Source organism: Heterodontus francisci, chromosome 23 (assembly GCF_036365525.1).
Source record: "Heterodontus francisci isolate sHetFra1 chromosome 23, sHetFra1.hap1, whole genome shotgun sequence".
Lineage (NCBI taxonomy): Eukaryota > Metazoa > Chordata > Chondrichthyes > Heterodontiformes > Heterodontidae > Heterodontus > Heterodontus francisci.
Window position 1 is genome coordinate 30718222 of NC_090393.1, and position 19305 is coordinate 30737526.

Below are 19305 nucleotides of genomic sequence, written 5' to 3' on the forward strand. Positions count from 1 at the left end.
CAAATGGCCAGGGTGGGATTTGAAATCACATTTGCTGGATTATTAGTACAGGCCTCTGGATTACTAGTCTAGTAACATAACCAATAAAATACAGTATCTCAGTTGCTAGGGTAGAAGGTAGCCTTGTAGAAATTAGTGAATGAGTTGGGTTTATATGACAATCTGGCATCTTAAAATTTGGAGATTGTAGCAGTTGATTTTCTGTGGCAGATCCCTGAGCAGACAGGTTACAGTAGTCCAGGGTACTTCTGATGATTGACCACCCAAGCACTGATGGGACCTGGAAAAGTAGCCCTGCCACTCAAGTCAGATTCTTTAAACTAGGCTCCAGATAGCCGTGCAGACCAAGACCTTAATAGTTAGGTTGTTCATAGCAGGATAATGGGCAAGAGACATACAAGTGCTGGTAATTTGAATGTTTTTATCCAGTTAATTTCAATGGTACTCCTATGGACCTAATTCATCCCTAGCATTGGGTTTAAATAAATGGTATATATTGCTACAGGAAGAATGTGTACGTTTCGTATTAGGTAATTAGAGTAGCAATTTATGTGGATTAACCAACAGTTTGATTTTGAGACTTATGTATGCTGATGCATTTCCACATATGAGAACTGCTAAGGTTTCTCTTCCACTGCTTACAAAGGCATCTCTGATGTACAGCAGGGATCCATCCTTCCCCAACCACCCCCCAGCCCCGCCACCCTTTACACTGTCCACATGCGACCAATTGGTGAAATGACCTAGAAGCATCAGATCATCTTGCACAGGTACGGTGATAACAGCCAGATCTACCTCTCTGCTTGCAACTTGCTACACTCTTAAACTGACAGTTTGATATTAAGACCTGAATTAACCAAAATGACCTCTGCTGAATTACAGTAAAACCAAAGCCTTTCTCTTTGGCTCCATTGGTATCTTGTTGTCTTTGCCTTGATTCCATTCATCTCCCCAGCTGCTATGTCAAGCTGAGACATGGTATGTGGAAGCTTGGCATCTTACTCAAGCTGCAAGATCAGCTTTCTCCTTCACAAGCAGCTTTCTTCCACCTGCCTCCACCCATATCACTTTTGTTCTGGTGTCAAAATCTTAGACCATGCCTTCATCACTTCAAGATAAGACTTCTCTAACACTGTCCTTTCGGGCCCTCTTACATCAAAGCCCCACAAACTTCAACTCACCCAAAACAGAACTGCAACCTCACCTGTACTAAGTCCCAAATTTCCATCATCCCCATCCTTTGCAAACTTCACTGGTTCCCATGCCACGGTTTGCCAATTTCAAAATTCTTGATCTTGTTTACATTTAACTCTGTGACCTCACTCCACCCTATCTGCAGATGCACCTTCTGCTCCTCTAACACTACACTTTTCTTCATCTCTCAGTCTTTCTGCTCTACCACTGGCAGCTGATCGTTCAGCCCTCCAGATCAATCTCTCTTAATTCCCCCTCTAGTCACCTCACTCCCTGATTTCAGAAATCACCTCCAAACCATATATGACTGTGCTTTCCAGTTCTCATTCTGGTCTCTACATTTCTTTCCCCATGCTCAGTATTTTTTTTACTTCATGGGATGTGGGCATCACTGGCTAGGCCAGCATTTATTGCCCATCCCTAATTGTCCTGGAGAAGGTGGTAGTGAGTTGCCTTCTTGAACCATTGCAGTCCATGTGAGGTAGGTACACCCACAGTACTGTTAGGAAGAGAGTTCCAGGATTTTGACCCAGCGACAGTGAAGGAACAGTGATATAGTTCCAAGTCAGGATGGTGTGTAGCTTGGAGGGGAACTTGGAGGTGGTGTTCCCATGCATTTGCTGCCCTTGTCCTTCTAGGTGGTAGAGGTCGTGGGTTTGGAAGGTGCTGTCTTAGGAGCCTTGGTGAGTTGCTGCAGTGCATCTTGTAGCTGGTACACACTCCTGCCACTGTGTGTATTGGTGGTGGAGGGAGTGAATGTTTATGGATGGGGTGCCAATCAAGCGGGCTGCTTTGTCCTGGATGGTGTCGAGCTTCTTGAGTGTTGTTGGAGTTGCACCCATCCAGGCAAGTGGAGAGTATTCAATCATACTCCTGACTTGTGCCTTGTAGATGGTGGACAGTCTTTGGTGAATCAGGAGGTGAGTTACTCACTGCAGTGTTCACCATTCTCTTTTCCTCATTATTGTAAAGTGCTCCGAGATGTTTTCCTGCATTCCAGGAGCACTATATAAATACAAGTCGCAGTTGCTGAAGTGCCACTCAGCAGATTATTTTCCATAAAGCATGTATATCCTTTAATTCCACTGGTGGTATTGTCTTGCTGTCTTCTCAGATATCAGGTTCTCCTACATCAGACTGCTAACGGTATTGATCTTAGTAACACTCCCAAATCAAGCACACAAACATTAATAATTCCAAATGAAAGCACATTGGGTCTGTGTTTGGGACAAATATTCCCAGCCATGGAACGGGTCAATGAACCCCTTCTTTTGAACAAACAACTAAGTCTAATGTTCACATTAGGAGATAATATTTCATGACAGTCATTTTCCAATATGTGTTGATGGTGGGCAAGATTCTCCATTACTGGTGCTAGGATTCTTGATAACGTAACCTTTAGATTTAATGTTAAATGTACATTGGAAAAAGGCAATATTCATCTTCAAATTCTTGTTGAGCGTTATTATAAAAGTAAAATTTACAAAATCTGCACTTCAGTGCAAAATCATCATGGAGAAAGTTGCCTCTCTTGGCTATACCATAAACATGGCAGCAGGATTTCTTCTAACAACTTATTTTAGGGCAATTAGAAACCCATTCTTCTAGAACATTCTTTGAATTCCATGAGTAATGAGCATTGGAAATCATCCTGCTAAAGTTTACTATGTCACTGATACAAAGTGAACAGAAGGAATATTCCCTTTTATTGCTCCCATGTAACTTAGAGTCAGATTCACATTATGGAATAAAAGCAATGGACTTTCTCTTTTAATTACTCTCTAAGTCACGTTGTCAGGGAAAGAGTAAACATGACCTTTGTCATTTAAATCTGAGTAAACACTGATGCACTTTGATGATTGGCATAGAGTAACAGAACTGGGATCTTGGAGCTTCTGAGAAATTCCAATACTTTGCATTCTTGCATTGTTCTCTTTTAATTTAGCAAGTGCACATGTTACCCAGCTTCATGGCACAAGACAAAGAGTAAGCCGAGGGCTTAGGTCAAAATCTTAAAAGTAGAATCAGCTGTGACGCATAACATTTCTTTAACCTTGAGGAGTGCATACACATACACACATTGTACTAGGGATCATAGCATGACATCAAATAGTTTCAAAAATGTTAGGGGTGGTGTCTGAAGGAACAGGCTACTAATTAATGCCCAAAGTAGGAATACATTTATTTTTATACTTTACAAAGTGTATATATTGCAGTGTGCATTGTCTAGGGCATTGTGTTCCTCCTAAAAGCGACACCACACAGGCTGCAGCAATGGTAAGCAACTGTGTTCATGCCATATTGTATTACATTGGACGTCCACTATGTAGCCTGCTCTATCACAGGGGAAAAGATGAGCAAGGATCGAGTTAAACAATTAAGCAGCTTTAGGTGATTTTAATAATGCACTTCCAGCAAGCTGTTGTAGTTCTGCAGTCTACTGAAAGTTTTTTTTTAAATCTAGAAGCAAGATTAGAAGGGGAAATGAACTAGAATGTGAAATATAATTTTTAGGACACATCAGTATGTTTATAGTTCAAGCCGGAAGGGGTTTCTTTTTGCAATATAAAAAGACTAAAGTTTCCCCGATGCCTCTGGGGTTGTTAGAAAATAATTGCGCCACACAGACAGGCATTAAGACCCAGATTTGATTCCCAGTCGATACTGAATTAGTTGTTCTCAGCTAGGATGGTGCCAGCAGTCCACCAATTGGCTATAGCATCCCAAGGTAAGCAGAGAGAAAATCAGCCCTGATTCCTTGATATTAAGTGACCCTTGCTGAATATGTGTGAGTTTGGTCATGGTTGGGCTTGGCTGCTGACATTTGCTGTCTAAGCTCACATATCAAAAATCTAAAGTCTTGGTGTCTCTAGAATTGTAACTCGGCAAGTAATCAGCCCTTTCAGGAAATGAGCACAACAAATTGGCAGGAAATAAAGGGAGGATAATATGAGTGAGATTCCATGCTGTTTTTATGGGAATTTACAACAGGGTTTACAGGATTCTACATACTAAACTGTAGATCTTTTGCCATTTCCATTTCTGAAAGGATGTAATAAGCTATTAAACAGATGATAAATCTTGTAAGTTTTTTGAGAGAGCTATAAAATATAAAGACCTGCTTCTGTAAAATGCTCTAACAGTGTAATGAGGTTGCTGTTTATTTTACTCTCTCTTACATGTAAATTCCCAGGTACAGTACTGAGTTTACTTCTAGGTGATGGTATAAATTTATATTCAAGTGGTGGCACACTCATCTCTGAGTAAGAAGGAGTCAAGCTTTCACTTCACAGTCTTGAGCACATTCTAGGCAAAACTCCAGTACAGTGCTGAGGGATGGCTGCCCTGTCAGATGGATGAGATGTTCAACCAAGGTACCAACTGAACCACTCAGATGGACATAAAAATTACTAAGATTAAAAATTATTATTCAAAGAGCAGAGGAGTTCTTTTGGTGTCTGAGCCAACATTTATCCCTCGACCATTACCACCCAAACAGATAATCTGATCATTTATCTCATTTCTGTTTGTGGAGCCTTGCTGTGTGCAAATTGGCTGCTGAATTGCTACATTACAACAGTGGCTGGGAAGCAATTTAGGATGTCCTGAGGTTATGAAAGGCACTATATAAATACAAGTTCTTAGTTTGTATGCTATAAAGTAACATATTATCATGGGGAAAAATTATCTTTATGGCTAGATAACACAAATGATTTTTTGAGGAAATATACAATAACGGAACCAGCGATGATATGAGAGTTTTTCAGGGGCTTTTTTTTTCAGGCCACGAAAAAATTGTTCCTTATTGATTCAGCTGAAATAATCCTTTCACCATAAAACAACTGTAAAACTGTTTTTTGGGTGTTATATTTCTGTTGCACTGCTTTAAGAGATTGCCCTATAATATGAAATCCTCACTGAGATTTCTTTAAAAGGGCAATAGCTGTTTGCCACCTTATTTCTTCTTTAGGCCCTAGTGATAACTTTATTGGTTACCAGACTGGTAATAAACACTAGAAAAAAATCGAAAGTACTGCACACATACAAAATAATGTTTAATAAGCAACAGTATGCTGAAGCTCAGCTAAAGACATGAAGATGTGTCCTTGACCCCAGCTGAGTCTCTGCTTGTAAGCACATTTATATAAAGGAGATGGGCTTCCTGGCCTCCACTGGAAAGCCATGCTGAAATTGGAATAGAAATTACAACAGAAGCCACCAAATATGTTTGTGAAGTACTGCTCATAATTTTTCTGCTGCTCAACATGTACATGACTTGCTCTGAGAATGATTCTGTATGGTTCTCTGGTGGAAAAACTCTATGACCCTCATCCACCAATTTTGGATTGCTGGATGCCAAGGGAGGGAACAAAGAACAAAAGAACAAAGAAAATTACAGCACAGGAACAGGCCCTTCGGACCTCCAAGCCTGCGCCGATCCAGATCCTCTATCTAAAGGGAGGGGGGAAACTGGATGGGGAGGCACAAATTAAGCCACTGGACCTCCTATTTAGCAAGTGGGGAGAGAAAGGGATGTGGTAGAATGCATCTCCAAGCATTTTCTGGCCCCATCTGCTGCAGGTCTGACAAGAATAATAAAAGGTGGAGGGAACCAGAAAAAAAACAAATATTGAATTTTCTTTTCAGAATTTATTTTTGATTGTTGGTCTGCTAGTTAGATGTGAAGTTTTCCACTGACTGTAAGATAATAGTTCTACATGACATAGGACATAATTAAAACTGTCAGTGTTATTTGTGCTCGATGACTTTTACAGTTATTTGATTGTTTATATATATCTTGCCTGATATGATATATACATATATATATTCTGTACAATGAAATACTTATCCTATTAATAAGCCCTGCAGGTATAGTGGATTTATGAAGCAGGGACTGAAGGCATATTGAATGATGGAATAGGATCTGCTATATCAACAGTATAGAACAAGAAGGACCTACCTCTGCCTGCAGCATCTGAGAGATTTGGGCCTTTTACCCTCATGGCAAGACTGTCATAGCTCATGATGCCCAGGGAGGTAGTATCCATGCAATATTGTACAACCATATTCTAAACCTATGCTGATCAGGATGGTTCATTTGTTTTTTTAGTCTCCCAAGAAGGCAAAGAAGAAGATAGAGGGAGCAAATTCCAATGTGTTCTCTATGTTTGATCAATCACAGATTCAGGAATTCAAGGAGGTAATTTTGTTGAAGTTTATGTCTCCAGAGAAATATCCTTTCAAGTAGCCTCTCCTGCATGCATAGCATTGCATATACGCATCAACAAAGCCAGTAACCAAAGTTGGGGCTGGGGGAATGGGGCATGCGCAAGGTCATTAACCTGAAATGTTAACCTTACCTTCTGTCCACAGATGCTGCCTGGCCTTCTGAGTGTTTCCAGCATTTTCAGTTTTTATTCCAGATTTCCTGCATCTGCAGTATTTTGCTTTTTGTTTGAGATCAGATATGATATTGCTTTAGGATTCCTCAAAAGTAAAGCATCTTCTCTGAAAGATAGACAAAGTGCCCCTTGTGTAGGAAGTTAAGCAAGTAGTTATGAGACACCACCAAAGTCTTAACTTTGATCCCTGGTCAGAACTAAGTTATCTGATATCTATTAGGGAGCAATAAGGATCACAGAATTAGGCAATGTAGTCCAGTGTTAGCAGTACTTTTTTGACCATTTTACATTGATTCCTACAGTAAATCCCAAGTGTGAATTTCCAGTAAGCATAGGAGGGCGTTCAGTTGTGATGGTAACTATGATTAATAACCAGTGACCTTTTTGAATCCACTACATCGCCAAAGCTGCCTACTTCTGCCTTCATAACATTGTCTGTCTCTGCCCCTGCCCCTGTTGCTGAAACACTCATCCATGCCTTTGTTACCTCTAGACTTGACTATTCCAATGCTGTCTTGGCTAGCCTCCCACCTTTCTCCCTCCATATACTTGAGCTAATCCAAAGCTCTGCTGCCCGTATCCTAACTTGTACGAAGTCCCATTCACCCATCATCTCTCTGCTTGCTGAACTACATTGGCTCCCGGTCCGGCAATGCCTCGATTTTAAAATTCTCATCCTTGTTTCAAATCCCTCCATGGCTTCACCCCTCTCTATCTCTGTAACCTTCTCCAGCCATTCAACTTCCCAAGATCTCTGCACTCCTCCAATTCTGGCCTCTTGTGCATCCCAGAATCCCTTCACACCACTATCCACTTTTTTAATAATGCTCCTGTGAAGCGTCTTGGGACATCTTACTATGTTAAAGGCACTATATAAATGAAAGTTGTTGCTGACTCTCAAATGATGAATTATCACTTGGTTGAGGTGCTGGAGGATATTGTTACGACCAGGTGAGAAAGGTGTCTAGGGGTCTTTTACTGTCTTCACCTGGTCTTATTGTAACACAGTTTAATTTTTGAACACACTGTGCTTTGAGCTCACCCTTGGTGAATCCTTGTTCACCACTTTGCAATTATAAGGCAAATAAATGTGCATAAACATGCTTAGATTTAAAGAAGAAAAGTGACGTTTATTAAACCTTAAACCTAAACTCTAAATCAGTTAACGCCTACAGATACATGCTGCGCCCCAAGCTAGCATGCATACGCAATACGCATATGCAAATGGAGACAGAAAAGAGAAGAAAATTAAAGTAAAAAAGTTTGAGGCAATCTTTGAAGAAGGGTTTTTACTGTGCTTCAAGCTTGCTGTAGTCCTTGATTGTAGGTAGTCTTCTTTTCGTTGGGGCCCAGTATTCTTCTTAAACCTTGTTCACTGTAAGAGACTTTTCTTTCTTGGGGTACATGTGCCTTCAATGGGTCTTCACTTCCGTGAGAAAGAGATGGGAGCAGACAGGAGAGAGATATTTTCAGTCCAGGAGCAAACAGCTTTCTGAGTTTCTTTCTCTCAGCAAGCTCAAATTCAAACAGCCAGTTAGTCATGTGACTAAACTGACCTGACCAGGTCTTCTGTGTATTGGAGAAGCAGGGAGTGGGTCCTTTGTTCCAACACTGACTGCCAGTATGCAAAAAAGGTCTTTCCAGGGGCTTGGCAATTCCTTGTGCTAGGCCCTCTTTTCTTCCCAGCCACAATTTTAAGTTTGAATGTTCATGTGACGAAATAATGTGTGCCGCAGTCTTGGCAGGTGGGGGCTTGCATGACAATATGCATTATCGAAGGAACCATTCACCAATGTGAGTCAGCATTGGGGGAAAATAGTGATGCTTTGCTTCCTTAAAGAGAAAGATCTATAATAATGCACCACATTTCATACAGTTTGACTTGTAGAGCAGCTGAAGCAATTGACAGTCACTGTTAATGGCTACGAAAAACTGGAGCTTAGAGATTATATTTGGCAATATTAGTGGTAAGTGGCTTAACACAATTATGGTATTGTTTGGTGCATTATTTTAACATAAGATGGTTTTATTTTAACTCGCTTAACACCTCAGCTAGAATAGTGGACAAAGGAATGTCATATAAACGTTTTCAGGGTCTGTCTGCCAATATAGCTAACTATAGTTTTAGCGTTCTCACTTTGATTGCAAATATGGCTTTTATGCTTCTTGCTCAATCACACATGATCATTAATTTGACCAAAAACTGTGAAATTAAGTAAATTCACAAGTGAAAAGCTGTTTTTCACAAAGGTCACTGTGTAGGGTAATCCATGTGCATTTGATCACTGTGGGAGAACACTGTGAAGAGTTGTCAGTGGCAAAAGGTCTGCACCTGTAACTATCAGTAATACTCATGACTTACTCTTTTGACCTTCCAAGACAGTCTTGTCAGCATGAACTAATGACCTATTTAGTTAACCCTTTCAATCCTACTGTCTTATACGATATACATCAATGCAGCCATAAAAGCAAAGATTTAATAACTGAGTTTCAACAACTGAGTTTCTTGTAATTGTTAAGGTCCAATTATAGCACATAGATCAAATCAGCATCTGCAGCACTTTGCTCTTGCAAAATAACTGTGAGCTGAGGAGAAAGATCTGATCAGTGACTTCATTTTGATGTTTGTCCAAACCTAGGTCTTTCAGGGGAGATGGACACCATCTTACTGTGGAGGCCATTACACAAATTACAACTTACTTCTTTTACCATTCCTTCCATGTTCTACTTATTGAAACAGTCAATATTTGGTCACAGATATTGTTCCAACTAAGTGATTATAAATCAGAAGTAAGAATAAAACCTGAGAATGAGAAACTGGTAATATCAATTTGAGGCAGTGAGGAATATTTACTCTGTTGACTATACAAAGAATGGGCGACATGTTCTTTATACAGTTGTACGCAATTTCATTATAAATAGCAAACAAAGAAAATCTTCCTTTGAATTCTGTGGCAAAAACGAAAAACAATTTGCCCCCTAAATAATATTCATTATCTCTGCTCTAATTTTTACAAAACTAAAGGTCAATATTGAGAGTAAAGAAAGATTACTGATGCAGAGAAATAACTCCTGTGTTGCCAGTGGACTTTGTTGATTTTATAAATTTATCTTGCATGTTCTGTATAAATGTATTACTTCTTTGCTCTTGTACTCTATGCTGCTAGTTATAAAACCCAAAATGTTGTTGGACTCTTTTTTAATCTATCTGCACTCACACTTTCAGGGAATTATGCATTTGAACCCTGAAGCCTCTCTGTTCATCTGTTACCTTCAGCATTTTTCATTGAATGTTTATTCCCATTCTTTGCTTTCCCTCGTGAAATGAGGGGAGTTGCACATGTAGACCTGTGTCCTATCACACTGTAGTGCAGAGATTTGTAGTATTCCTGAATGGCTCATGAACAAGACACTACTTAAGACTATGCCTTCAACAAAAATTAATGATTAACACTGACATTGGCAAAAACAAGGAGCACATTGTCTACTTGCTCTGTTGGACAGGGAATGATGTATGGCATAGGACACTGATGCACTATATTAAATATGTGTTGCTGTTGAATCTGAAACATAAGTTATAACCAACGATACCAGTTTTTAATACTGTATTGATTTTGCCTTGATGCCAGGCTTTCACAATAATGGATCAGAACAGGGATGGATTCATTGATAAGGCGGACCTTAGGGACACATTTGCTGCTCTGGGTTAGTTTTACTATTACAAACTGATTTTCACGGTTGAGGTCAAGAGACTGTTATTAATGGTTAGTAATCTATTCTCAGGCCGCCTGAATGTAAAAAATGAAGAACTGGATGAAATGATTAAAGAGTCTGCCGGACCAATTAACTTTACAGTTTTTCTTACCATGTTTGGTGAAAAGCTTAAGGGTAAGTGAAATAAATGATATTAATGAATACTTTACAGAAGAAAGCCACAGATTATTAGAAACATTGTAATTAGACAAGGGAAGAACTTAATAACATGTCAATATTGTCGCTAATTTGCAACAGATGGTAGGTTATGCTGTGCCGGTAGATTCTGAGAACTAAAAAAATTAATTCACAAAGAAATTGTAAACATAGATTAAGTTTACTGTGGGTTCCTTCAAAGATGAATCTCACATTGTTTTCTCACTCCTTTTACAGTTGAATTAAATGGAAAAAATTGATTATTCAAAAAAATGTTGCCTTACAAGAAATATGGGAATGCAGAATGACAATATTTCATGAAGTGAACAATGAAAATAAGTTCAGAACACTTTACACATTAGGATAATAGGGTATAAGTTACTGTGATGATATTAGCAGACAAGTCTCTGCTTGCCCATCATCCTGTCTTCACTGACCTATATAGGTTCCCAATTTCCAAAATCCAAATTTAAAATTCTCATCCATGTACTTAAATCTTTCCATAGCGTCACCCCTCCCTATCTCTTTAACCTGCAGTGTGCTACCATGTACCAGAACTCTCCATTCCTCTGACTCTGGCCTCTTGTGCAGCCACCCTCATTTCCACCACCATTTGTAGATTCAGAACAGATCTAGCAGCTTAAAATTGGGCATCCATGAGGCAGCAGCAATGTATTCACCACGATCTATAACCTCATGGCTCAGCATATCCTTCACTTTGCCATTACCATTAAGCTAGGGGACCAACACTGGTTCAATGAGGAGTGTAGAAAAGCATATCAGGTGTAGCACCAGACATACCTAAAAATGAGGTGCCAACCTCGAGGAGCTATATGCTGTAGAAGCAGCATGCTATAGTCAGAACTAGTGATTCCATAACCAACAGATCAAAGCTCCGCAGTGCTGCCACATCCAGTCATGAATGCTGGTGGGTAATTTAAAAACTTACAGGAGGAAGAGGCTCCATGAATATCCCCATCCTCAATGATGGCTGAGCGTAGCACGTGAGTGCAAAAGGCAAGGCTGAAGCATTTGCAACAGTCTTCATCCAGAAGTTTTGAGTGAATTATCCATTTCTGCCTTCTCCTGAGGACCCCACTATCACAGAAGCCAGTCTTAACAGTTAATTTAATTCACTGAAGACTTGTGCTTCAGAGAAAGCTGTGGCTCTAGCCAAGCTGTTCCAGTAGAATTACTATATTGGCATCTACCCAACAATGTGGAAAATTGCTCAGGTATATCCTGTTCACAAAAGCAGGATGAATCCAATCTGGCCAATTACCGTCCCATCAGTTTACTCTCAACCATCAGCGTAACGATGGAAGGGGTCATTGACAATGCTATTAAGCAGCACTTATTCACCAAAACCCTGCTCACTGATGCTCAGTGTGGGTTCTGCCTGGATGACTTGTCTTCAAATCTCATTACAGCCTTGGCCCTAATATGGGCTAAATAAATGAGGTGAGAGTGACTGTCCTTGACATCAAGGAAGCATTTGACTGAATGTGACATCAAGGAGCCCTAGTAAAATTGAAGTTAATGGGAATCAGGGAAAACACTCCACTGTTTGGTGTCTTACTTAGCACAAAAGAAGGTGGTTGTGGTTGTTGCAGGCCAATCACCTCAGCCCAGGTCCTTTCTGCATGGTTTCTTCAGTACAGTGTCCTAAGCTCAACTATCTTCAGCTGCTTCAGTGACCTTTCCTCCATCATATGGTCAGAAGTGGGAATGTTCACTGATGATTGCACAATATTCAGTTCCATATGAAACTCCTCAGATAATGAAGCAGTCGGTATCCACATGCAGCAAGGCCTGGACAACATTCAGGCTTGGACAAATAGGTGGCAAGTAACATTTGGGCCACAAAAGTGCCAGGCAATGACCATCTTCAACAAGAGAGAGTTTACCACCCCCTTTGACATTCAATGGCAATACCATTACCAAATTCCCCACCATCAATATCCTGGGGTTCACCACTGACCAGAAATTTAACTAGACCAGCCATATAAATAATGTGCTTACAAAAGCAGGTCAGAGGCTGGGTGTCCAGCAACATGTGACTCACCTCCTGACTTTTCAAAGCCTTTCAACAATTATGAAGCATATGTCGGGAGTGTGATGGAATTCTCCCCACTTGTCTGGAGTAGTGCAGATTCAACAACACTCAAGAAGCTCAACATCATGCAGGATGAAGCAGCCCACTTGATTGGCACCCAATCTATCACCTTAAACATTCACTCCCTTCATCACTGCTGCACCATGGCTGCAGTATACTCCATCTAGAAGATGTACCGCAGCAAGTTGCCAAGACAGCACTTTCCAAACCTGCAACCTCTACCAGCTTGAAGTACAAGGACAGCGGCCATAATGGGAACACCACCACCTCCAAGTTCCCCTCAGAGCTACGCACCATCCTGACTTGGAAATATATCACTGTCCCTTCATTATTGCTGGATCAAAATCCTGGAACCTTCTCCCTAACAGCACTGCAGCAGTTCAAAAAGGAAACTCATCACCACCTTCTTGAGGGCAATTAGAGGTGGACAATAAATGCTGGTCTTGCCAGCAACGTGCACCTCCAGTGAATGAATTAAAAAAGAAAATCAAGTGATCAGGAAGAAGTTGATTTTTCCATTCCCTACACTGAGGACACAAGCCAATTTCTACTGCTATCCTAGTTGATATTGGGTAACTCAGGCTAGGCCAGGGAAACTGAATTTCCTTCATAACATTGAAAACTGAACACTATGTAAACTTGACTTAAAACAGAGCAAAGAAATAGTGATGGGAACATTTACTGTCCATTTCCCAGTGACTGTTTGATTAATGAAAGGCTTGGAATGCCTTTTTGTCCTCTCATACGAGGGATGGTGCAGAGAAGGGATTAACTAGCAAAATAACTTTCAAAATTAGATTAAGATATTTTTAACTGCAATTCATTTACTGTTACAACCTAATTGCAATATCTAAATAAAAACATTGTCCTTTTATACAACTTCACAGGTACAGATCCAGAAGAGTCAATCTTAAATGCATTCAAAATATTTGATCCAGAAGGCAAGGGTGTTTTAAGAAAGGATTAGTAAGTATATTTTAGCTAATTTAAGGCTCTTCTGTTTGTGCCTCATACGTTGACATATCTAATAATCCCAAAGTGTTTACATTTATTTGAATAACAATTTTTTCCCCATTTTTGTAGTATAGAGGAAATGTTGATGACCCAAGCTGAACGATTTACCAAGGAGGAGGTAGGTTCATGAAAACAGTGGATTATCTTAAGAAAAATTGTAGATTTATACATAAGGAAAAGTCAATATTTAAACTCTTAACATATAAGCAATTAAGATAAATGTGTCACCAGAAATTGGCCATTTTGAGATGGTCCTATTTCTTTTTAGGTCACCTTTATTAGATTTTGATTTCTCTTACTCCATGATCATCTTTTGTTACTCTCATGTGATATTCAAACCTGAAGAGCAGATCTGCAGATCTCTGTAATCTCCAAGATTATGCTGTTCCATAGATCAGTCATTTCAAGTCATTAATGATCAAAGATAACCATTTGTGGATGAGCCATTTCAGCTATGGTCAGCTGCGAGAATGCCTTTTTTTAAAATCCTAGTTCAGAGGTCACACATCTTGTGGGGACAGGCCTCACATTTATTTTAAAAAAAGCTTGTTATTTTGAATAAGAGGTCTTTGCTAATGAGGTGTAAGTATATTAATCATATGAGACCATGTTGATCCATTTTCAATACTCTCATCCCCCAATTAGTTCATATTGCAGGCCCCTGCCTGTACCAGAAATACCCTTGAGGCAGATGCCAGGAGGTGCATGACAGTAGCACAAGTTCTTCCTCTCTTATACCACTTTCAAAAAGAGATATATGACTGAGTTACTTCAAAAATAACAGCAAAAAAAAAGAAACATTCAAAAGAATATTATCACACTTCAATGTGGCAAAGTATCTTTGTCAGAAGCTCTAATAAGTTTTGCTTTTTAGATGTCCATATTTCATTAACACTTCATGTGTGAAATATCTTTTCAGGTTGAGCAGATGTTCACAGCTTTCCCTCCAGATGTGTCTGGTAACCTGGACTACAAGAACCTGGTACATATCATCACTCACGGAGAAGAGAAAGACCAGGAGTAAACAATTCTTCTTTGCTACCTTCATGTTTATCTGCACCTTCCTCATTTTCTTCCCTCTTTGAATAAATGGCAACTTAGTTATTCTTCATGCCTTTTTTGTGTTTTTTCTAATCCAAAAGTAGAAAATTATATTTTCTTCTTTTAAAATTCAGGATATTAAAGGAATTGAGTTCTATTTGTAAATTGAAGTAATGAGCCTGGTAAAAAGTGAAAATGATAATTAAAGAAAATGGTCATAGTTTATCAGATCAAGGTGCAGAAATACAGTGTTTGCATTAACTGAGGTGGAATGGAAGTAAAAATAGTAATTGCTTATCCTCTTTATATCGAGTCATCAACTGAACAAAATCTTGGCTAAAGTATTTTGCCATTATTTGGAATTTTGAAAGCAGCTTCTCCTACATATTTGATCAAGTTTTACAGAAACTTTGAAAGACAAAATTGTTTAATTCTATAAAGTTATCCTTTACCTTCAGATTGAACAGTCGTCAATGCTCTTTTGTTACTTCTGTGTGCGTAGCTTGTGCGTGATGCTTGTATGTTTCGTAATCAGACACTGGAGCAAACAATCCACATTGGAACTGAATATTTATGAACACTGCAATGATGTAGTAAGAGTGTAAGAGGAAATAACGTATTACAAATATGCGTTTCTTTTATTTTTCAAATTTGGAGGAAATAAATGTTTTGCTGACAAGCTATTGTAAAATTATAATTTATACCTTCCTTTCTTGTCTATACTTTCCAACATTTCAAAAATCAGAGGGAGTTAAAATTGTGATCTCAGTAAGATTAGTCAGTCCTTAAATGAGCCTGTCATTTCTTTATATTACAGGATTCCAAAATAAATAGCTTTCTATATATATTTGAAATAGAATTATGAATTACAATACAAAATTGCTAAGTCTCCCTCTTTTGGAGAGAAATATAATTTACTTGTACTAAAATTCAATGTATTTACACTTGTGTCCATCTTTCCTTTTAATTCAAAAAGAAAGATTTTGCTGACTGAGGTTCACAACCTGTTTCGGTTTCTAAGAAAATCCTATGTAGTCTATGAGAAAACATGACTGAAATGTAATCCAATTTTTGAAAAATGCAAAGGTGGAGGTAAGCTGAGCACCACAACCCTTCTCTCCCTTCTACAGCAACCCATGCCTTCCAACCCGAATATACCTGAAGAATTAAAAAAAAAGTGGACCTCCCACAAATTTGTCCCTGAAAAGTCAGAGCAAAGTGAATTTCCCCCAGAACATATTAATGATTCTGTGGGTATGGGCATGGAGTTTTGCAGCGTCTGGAGATTATGAAGCTCCATCTAGTAGTAAAATTGTGCATCTGTGGTCACTGAATGCTGACATACATGAAGTTTGTGCACCATACATGGCAACTTAATACATTATAGATTTAAAAGTGGAAATGGTGGTGAATTATTAGCAATCTCCTGGACAGTCCAGAAAATCTGGAGACTATACTTATGCCATTAGATCCTCATCTTGGTTCCTTTTCTCTGAACTTGCTACCTCAGCTGACAGAATAGGGTATTAAGCAATGTTGCATTCCACAACTGGCCAATAAATGGTTTATTCAATCCTTTGAACCTTTTCTAATCTTCAGTACAACATGTTTGATACAGTAAAATTGAGATGACTCCAGACATTGGATGCAAATATAGATTCCAAGTTTATGATAAGTAATTTTTTCATTGTGCACATGTATGTAAACTTGATGCAATGACTCAGTAACATAACCATTTCAAATTTGTTGTCGGGTTCCTCTGAAAGGTTCCACATCCATTACTTACAGCTATATAGCAGGACAATTTAAGTCTTACTGCTAGCTGCTGATGCTAACCTTTAAATATAATTTATATGTAATTGCAATGTTGCCCTTTCAAGGGGATTAGGAAACATTCTGAAACAGCATTTGTGAAACATTGACAATTACTTTACTCTTGCTTCTATGTAGAACTTTAACCTTTTGGAGAATTATGTGTGTGGATTCATATTTATCTCCATGGAAATTGCTGCATCTCAAAATACGAAATCAGTTTTGAGCGTTCAATACTAAAAATAGAACATGAACAAATAAAGAGCTTAGTTACACAAATGTGCACAAAAAAAGTGTTATGTTGCTACTGTGCACTGGGGCTCTAACATGCATTATGAAACACACCCATAACAACTTACTATGGCTACTCTTTAAAGTAGCCAAAGTAACTAGCAATATCAGTCCCAACCCTCTGACAGTCCCTGGCCTGGCGATTTCAATCACACCTCAAGGGTAAGTTGCAGCATCTCTTTTCCACATGTACTGTTCTTACTGTTGAGCTTATGTACCCTATTTATTGGACACATTTTTAGAGCTATACAGCAGTACTTCCCTCCCTCCCTCCCTTCACTGCCACTTCTCTTCCAGGAATGCCTACCTTGAAGAAGTTCTGCTCTTCTCTCCGACAGGATTTTCATTTGTCCCTTTTACCTGGTTCACCTTCATTGCTTTCTATTTCCTTCCTGGTGTTTGATAAAGTGTCTACCAAAACTCATTTTCACAGCTACATCTCCTTCCTCAGTGACTGTCTCCGGCTCGGACTTATTCCACGTGGATTCCAACTGCAGTTTCACCCATCATGTTTTGAATCCACTCAGGATTACAGGTATCTCCAAGAAATACAACATTCCTTGGACTGCTGTTCTCGCTGCATCCTGAGATCCACACTCAGTGCTATGCGCCGCCACATGCACACACTGAACCTCTCTCTCCAGCAGCACCGCCTCACCTTATCTCAAAGCTGTTCTACTCCGCAGTTTCATTTCATCCTTCGTCTCATCCGATGCATTAACAAAAATCTTTTTCTCTTCCTTTCAGGTGTCAAGGAACGCAAGCTCCAGCAGCTGATGGGGACTAATGCCCCTCCAGCTCCTTCTTCCTCTTCACTTCCCTCTGACTCCACCCCTTCCGATCTGACTCCTTGCTGTGTATTCTGACCTCCCCCTCTCTGACACTGAACGTTCTGTACTCAGCAAAGGTCTCAGTTTTATCCCCTTACGCCCCCACCTCAATGAATTTCGCGCTCGGCATGACGTTGAGCTCTTCTTCCGTCGCCTCCGCCTCCGGGCTCACTTCTTTGACCAAAAGTCCTCCCCCCCACCCCGATCAGTAGACCCATTCATCCGCCTCCAGCATTCTCCCTCTACCTGGACCCCTCCCCCTGGCCTCTTACCCACTCTTGATCTTTTCATTGAAAACTGTTGGCAAGACATTGGTCATCTCAATTTCTCTGCCCCCCTCACTCACTCTAACCTGTCCCCGTCTGAACCTGAGGCACTCTGTTCTCTCAGGTCTAACCCCGACATGGTCATCAAACCTGCAGACAAGGGTGGTGCTGTTGTTGTATGTTTAATACCGACCTCTATGTTGCAGAGGCTCAGCGCCAACTCTCAGACACTTCTTCCTACCTCCCTCTGGACCATGATCCCACCACCGACCATCAAGCTACTATCCACAGGACTGTCATTGATTTCATCTCTTGTGGAGGTCTTCCCTCTACAGCTTCCAACCTCATAGTCCCGCAACCCCGGACAGCCCGCTTCTACCTCCTCCCCAAAATCCACAAACGGGACTGTCCTGGCAGACCCATTGTGTCAGCCTGCTCCTGCCCCACTGAACTTATTTCTTCCTATCTTGACTCTATCTTTTCTCCCCAGTCCAGTCTCTTCCCACCTACATCCGTGACTCTTCTGACACCCTACGTCATTTTGACAATTTCCAGTTTCCTGGCCCCAGCCACCTCCTCTTCACTATGGACGTCCAATCTCTCTACACCTCTATCTCCCACCAGGACGGTTTGAGGGCTCTCTGCTTCTTCCTTGAACAGAGGCCCAACCAGTCCCCATCCACCACCACCCTCCTCCACCTGGCTGAACTTGTTCTCACATTGAACAACTTCTCCTTCAACTCCACTCACTTCCTTCAAGTAAAAGGTGTTGCTATGGGTACCAGCATGGGTCCTAGTTATGCTTGTCTTTTTGTGGGATTTGTTGAACATTCCTTGTTCCAGTCCTACTCAGGCCCCCTCCCCCAATTCTTTTTCCGGTACATTGATGACTGTATCGGTGCCGTTTCCTGCTCTGGCCCCGAACTGGAAAACTTTATCAACTTTGTTTTTAATTTCCACCCTTCTCTCACCTTTAAATGGTCCATCTCTGACACTTCCCTTCCCTTCCTCGACTTCTCTGTCTCCATCTCTGGGGACAGGCTGTTTACTAATATCCATTATAAGCCCACCGACTCTCACAGTTATCTCGACTACACTTCTTCACAACCTGCCTCCTGTAAGGACTCCATTCTATTCTCCCAGTTTCTCCATCTCCGACGCATCTGCTCTGATGATGCTACCTTCAATGACAACGCTTCTGATATGTCTTCCTTTTTCCTCAACTAAGGATTCCCCCCCACTGTGGTTGACAGGGCCCTCAACCGTGTCTGGCCCATTTCCCGCACCTCTACCCTCATCCCTTCCCCTCCCTCCCAGAACTGTGACAGGGTTCCCCTTGTCCTCACTTTCCACCCCATCAGCCTCCATATCCAAAGGATCATCCTCCGCCATTTCCGCCACCTCCAGCGTGATGCCACTATCAAACGCAT

At 40.4% G+C, this 19305-nt stretch overlaps 1 protein-coding gene across 2 annotated transcripts; it reads left to right on the forward strand.

The window, feature by feature from the left end:
• Window positions 1-3400: 3400 nt before the first annotated feature.
• On the forward strand, window positions 3401-14723 carry LOC137382982 (myosin regulatory light chain 2, ventricular/cardiac muscle isoform). 2 transcript variants are annotated; one of them, XM_068055564.1, is made up of 7 exons: window positions 3401-3471; window positions 6305-6394; window positions 10226-10301; window positions 10380-10484; window positions 13509-13587; window positions 13705-13753; window positions 14555-14723. In XM_068055564.1, the coding sequence occupies exons 1-7, from the start codon at window positions 3469-3471 to the stop codon at window positions 14657-14659; spliced, it is 507 nt and encodes a 168-aa protein (XP_067911665.1). In that variant the 5' UTR covers window positions 3401-3468; the 3' UTR covers window positions 14660-14723. The 2 variants fall into 2 exon arrangements, with proteins under 2 accessions (XP_067911665.1, XP_067911666.1); XM_068055565.1 differs by lacking the exon at window positions 3401-3471 and adding an exon at window positions 3836-3922.
• Window positions 14724-19305: the final 4582 nt, after the last annotated feature.

What these genes read in the sequence shown, in the direction of transcription:
- LOC137382982 (XM_068055564.1), top strand. An exon ending in GGACACATTTGCTGCTCTGG is followed by an intron (nt 10,302 to 10,379) that starts GTTAGTTTTACT and finishes ATCTATTCTCAG; the next exon opens with GCCGCCTGAATGTAAAAAAT. An exon ending in GGTGTTTTAAGAAAGGATTA is followed by an intron (nt 13,588 to 13,704) that starts GTAAGTATATTT and finishes CCATTTTTGTAG; the next exon opens with TATAGAGGAAATGTTGATGA.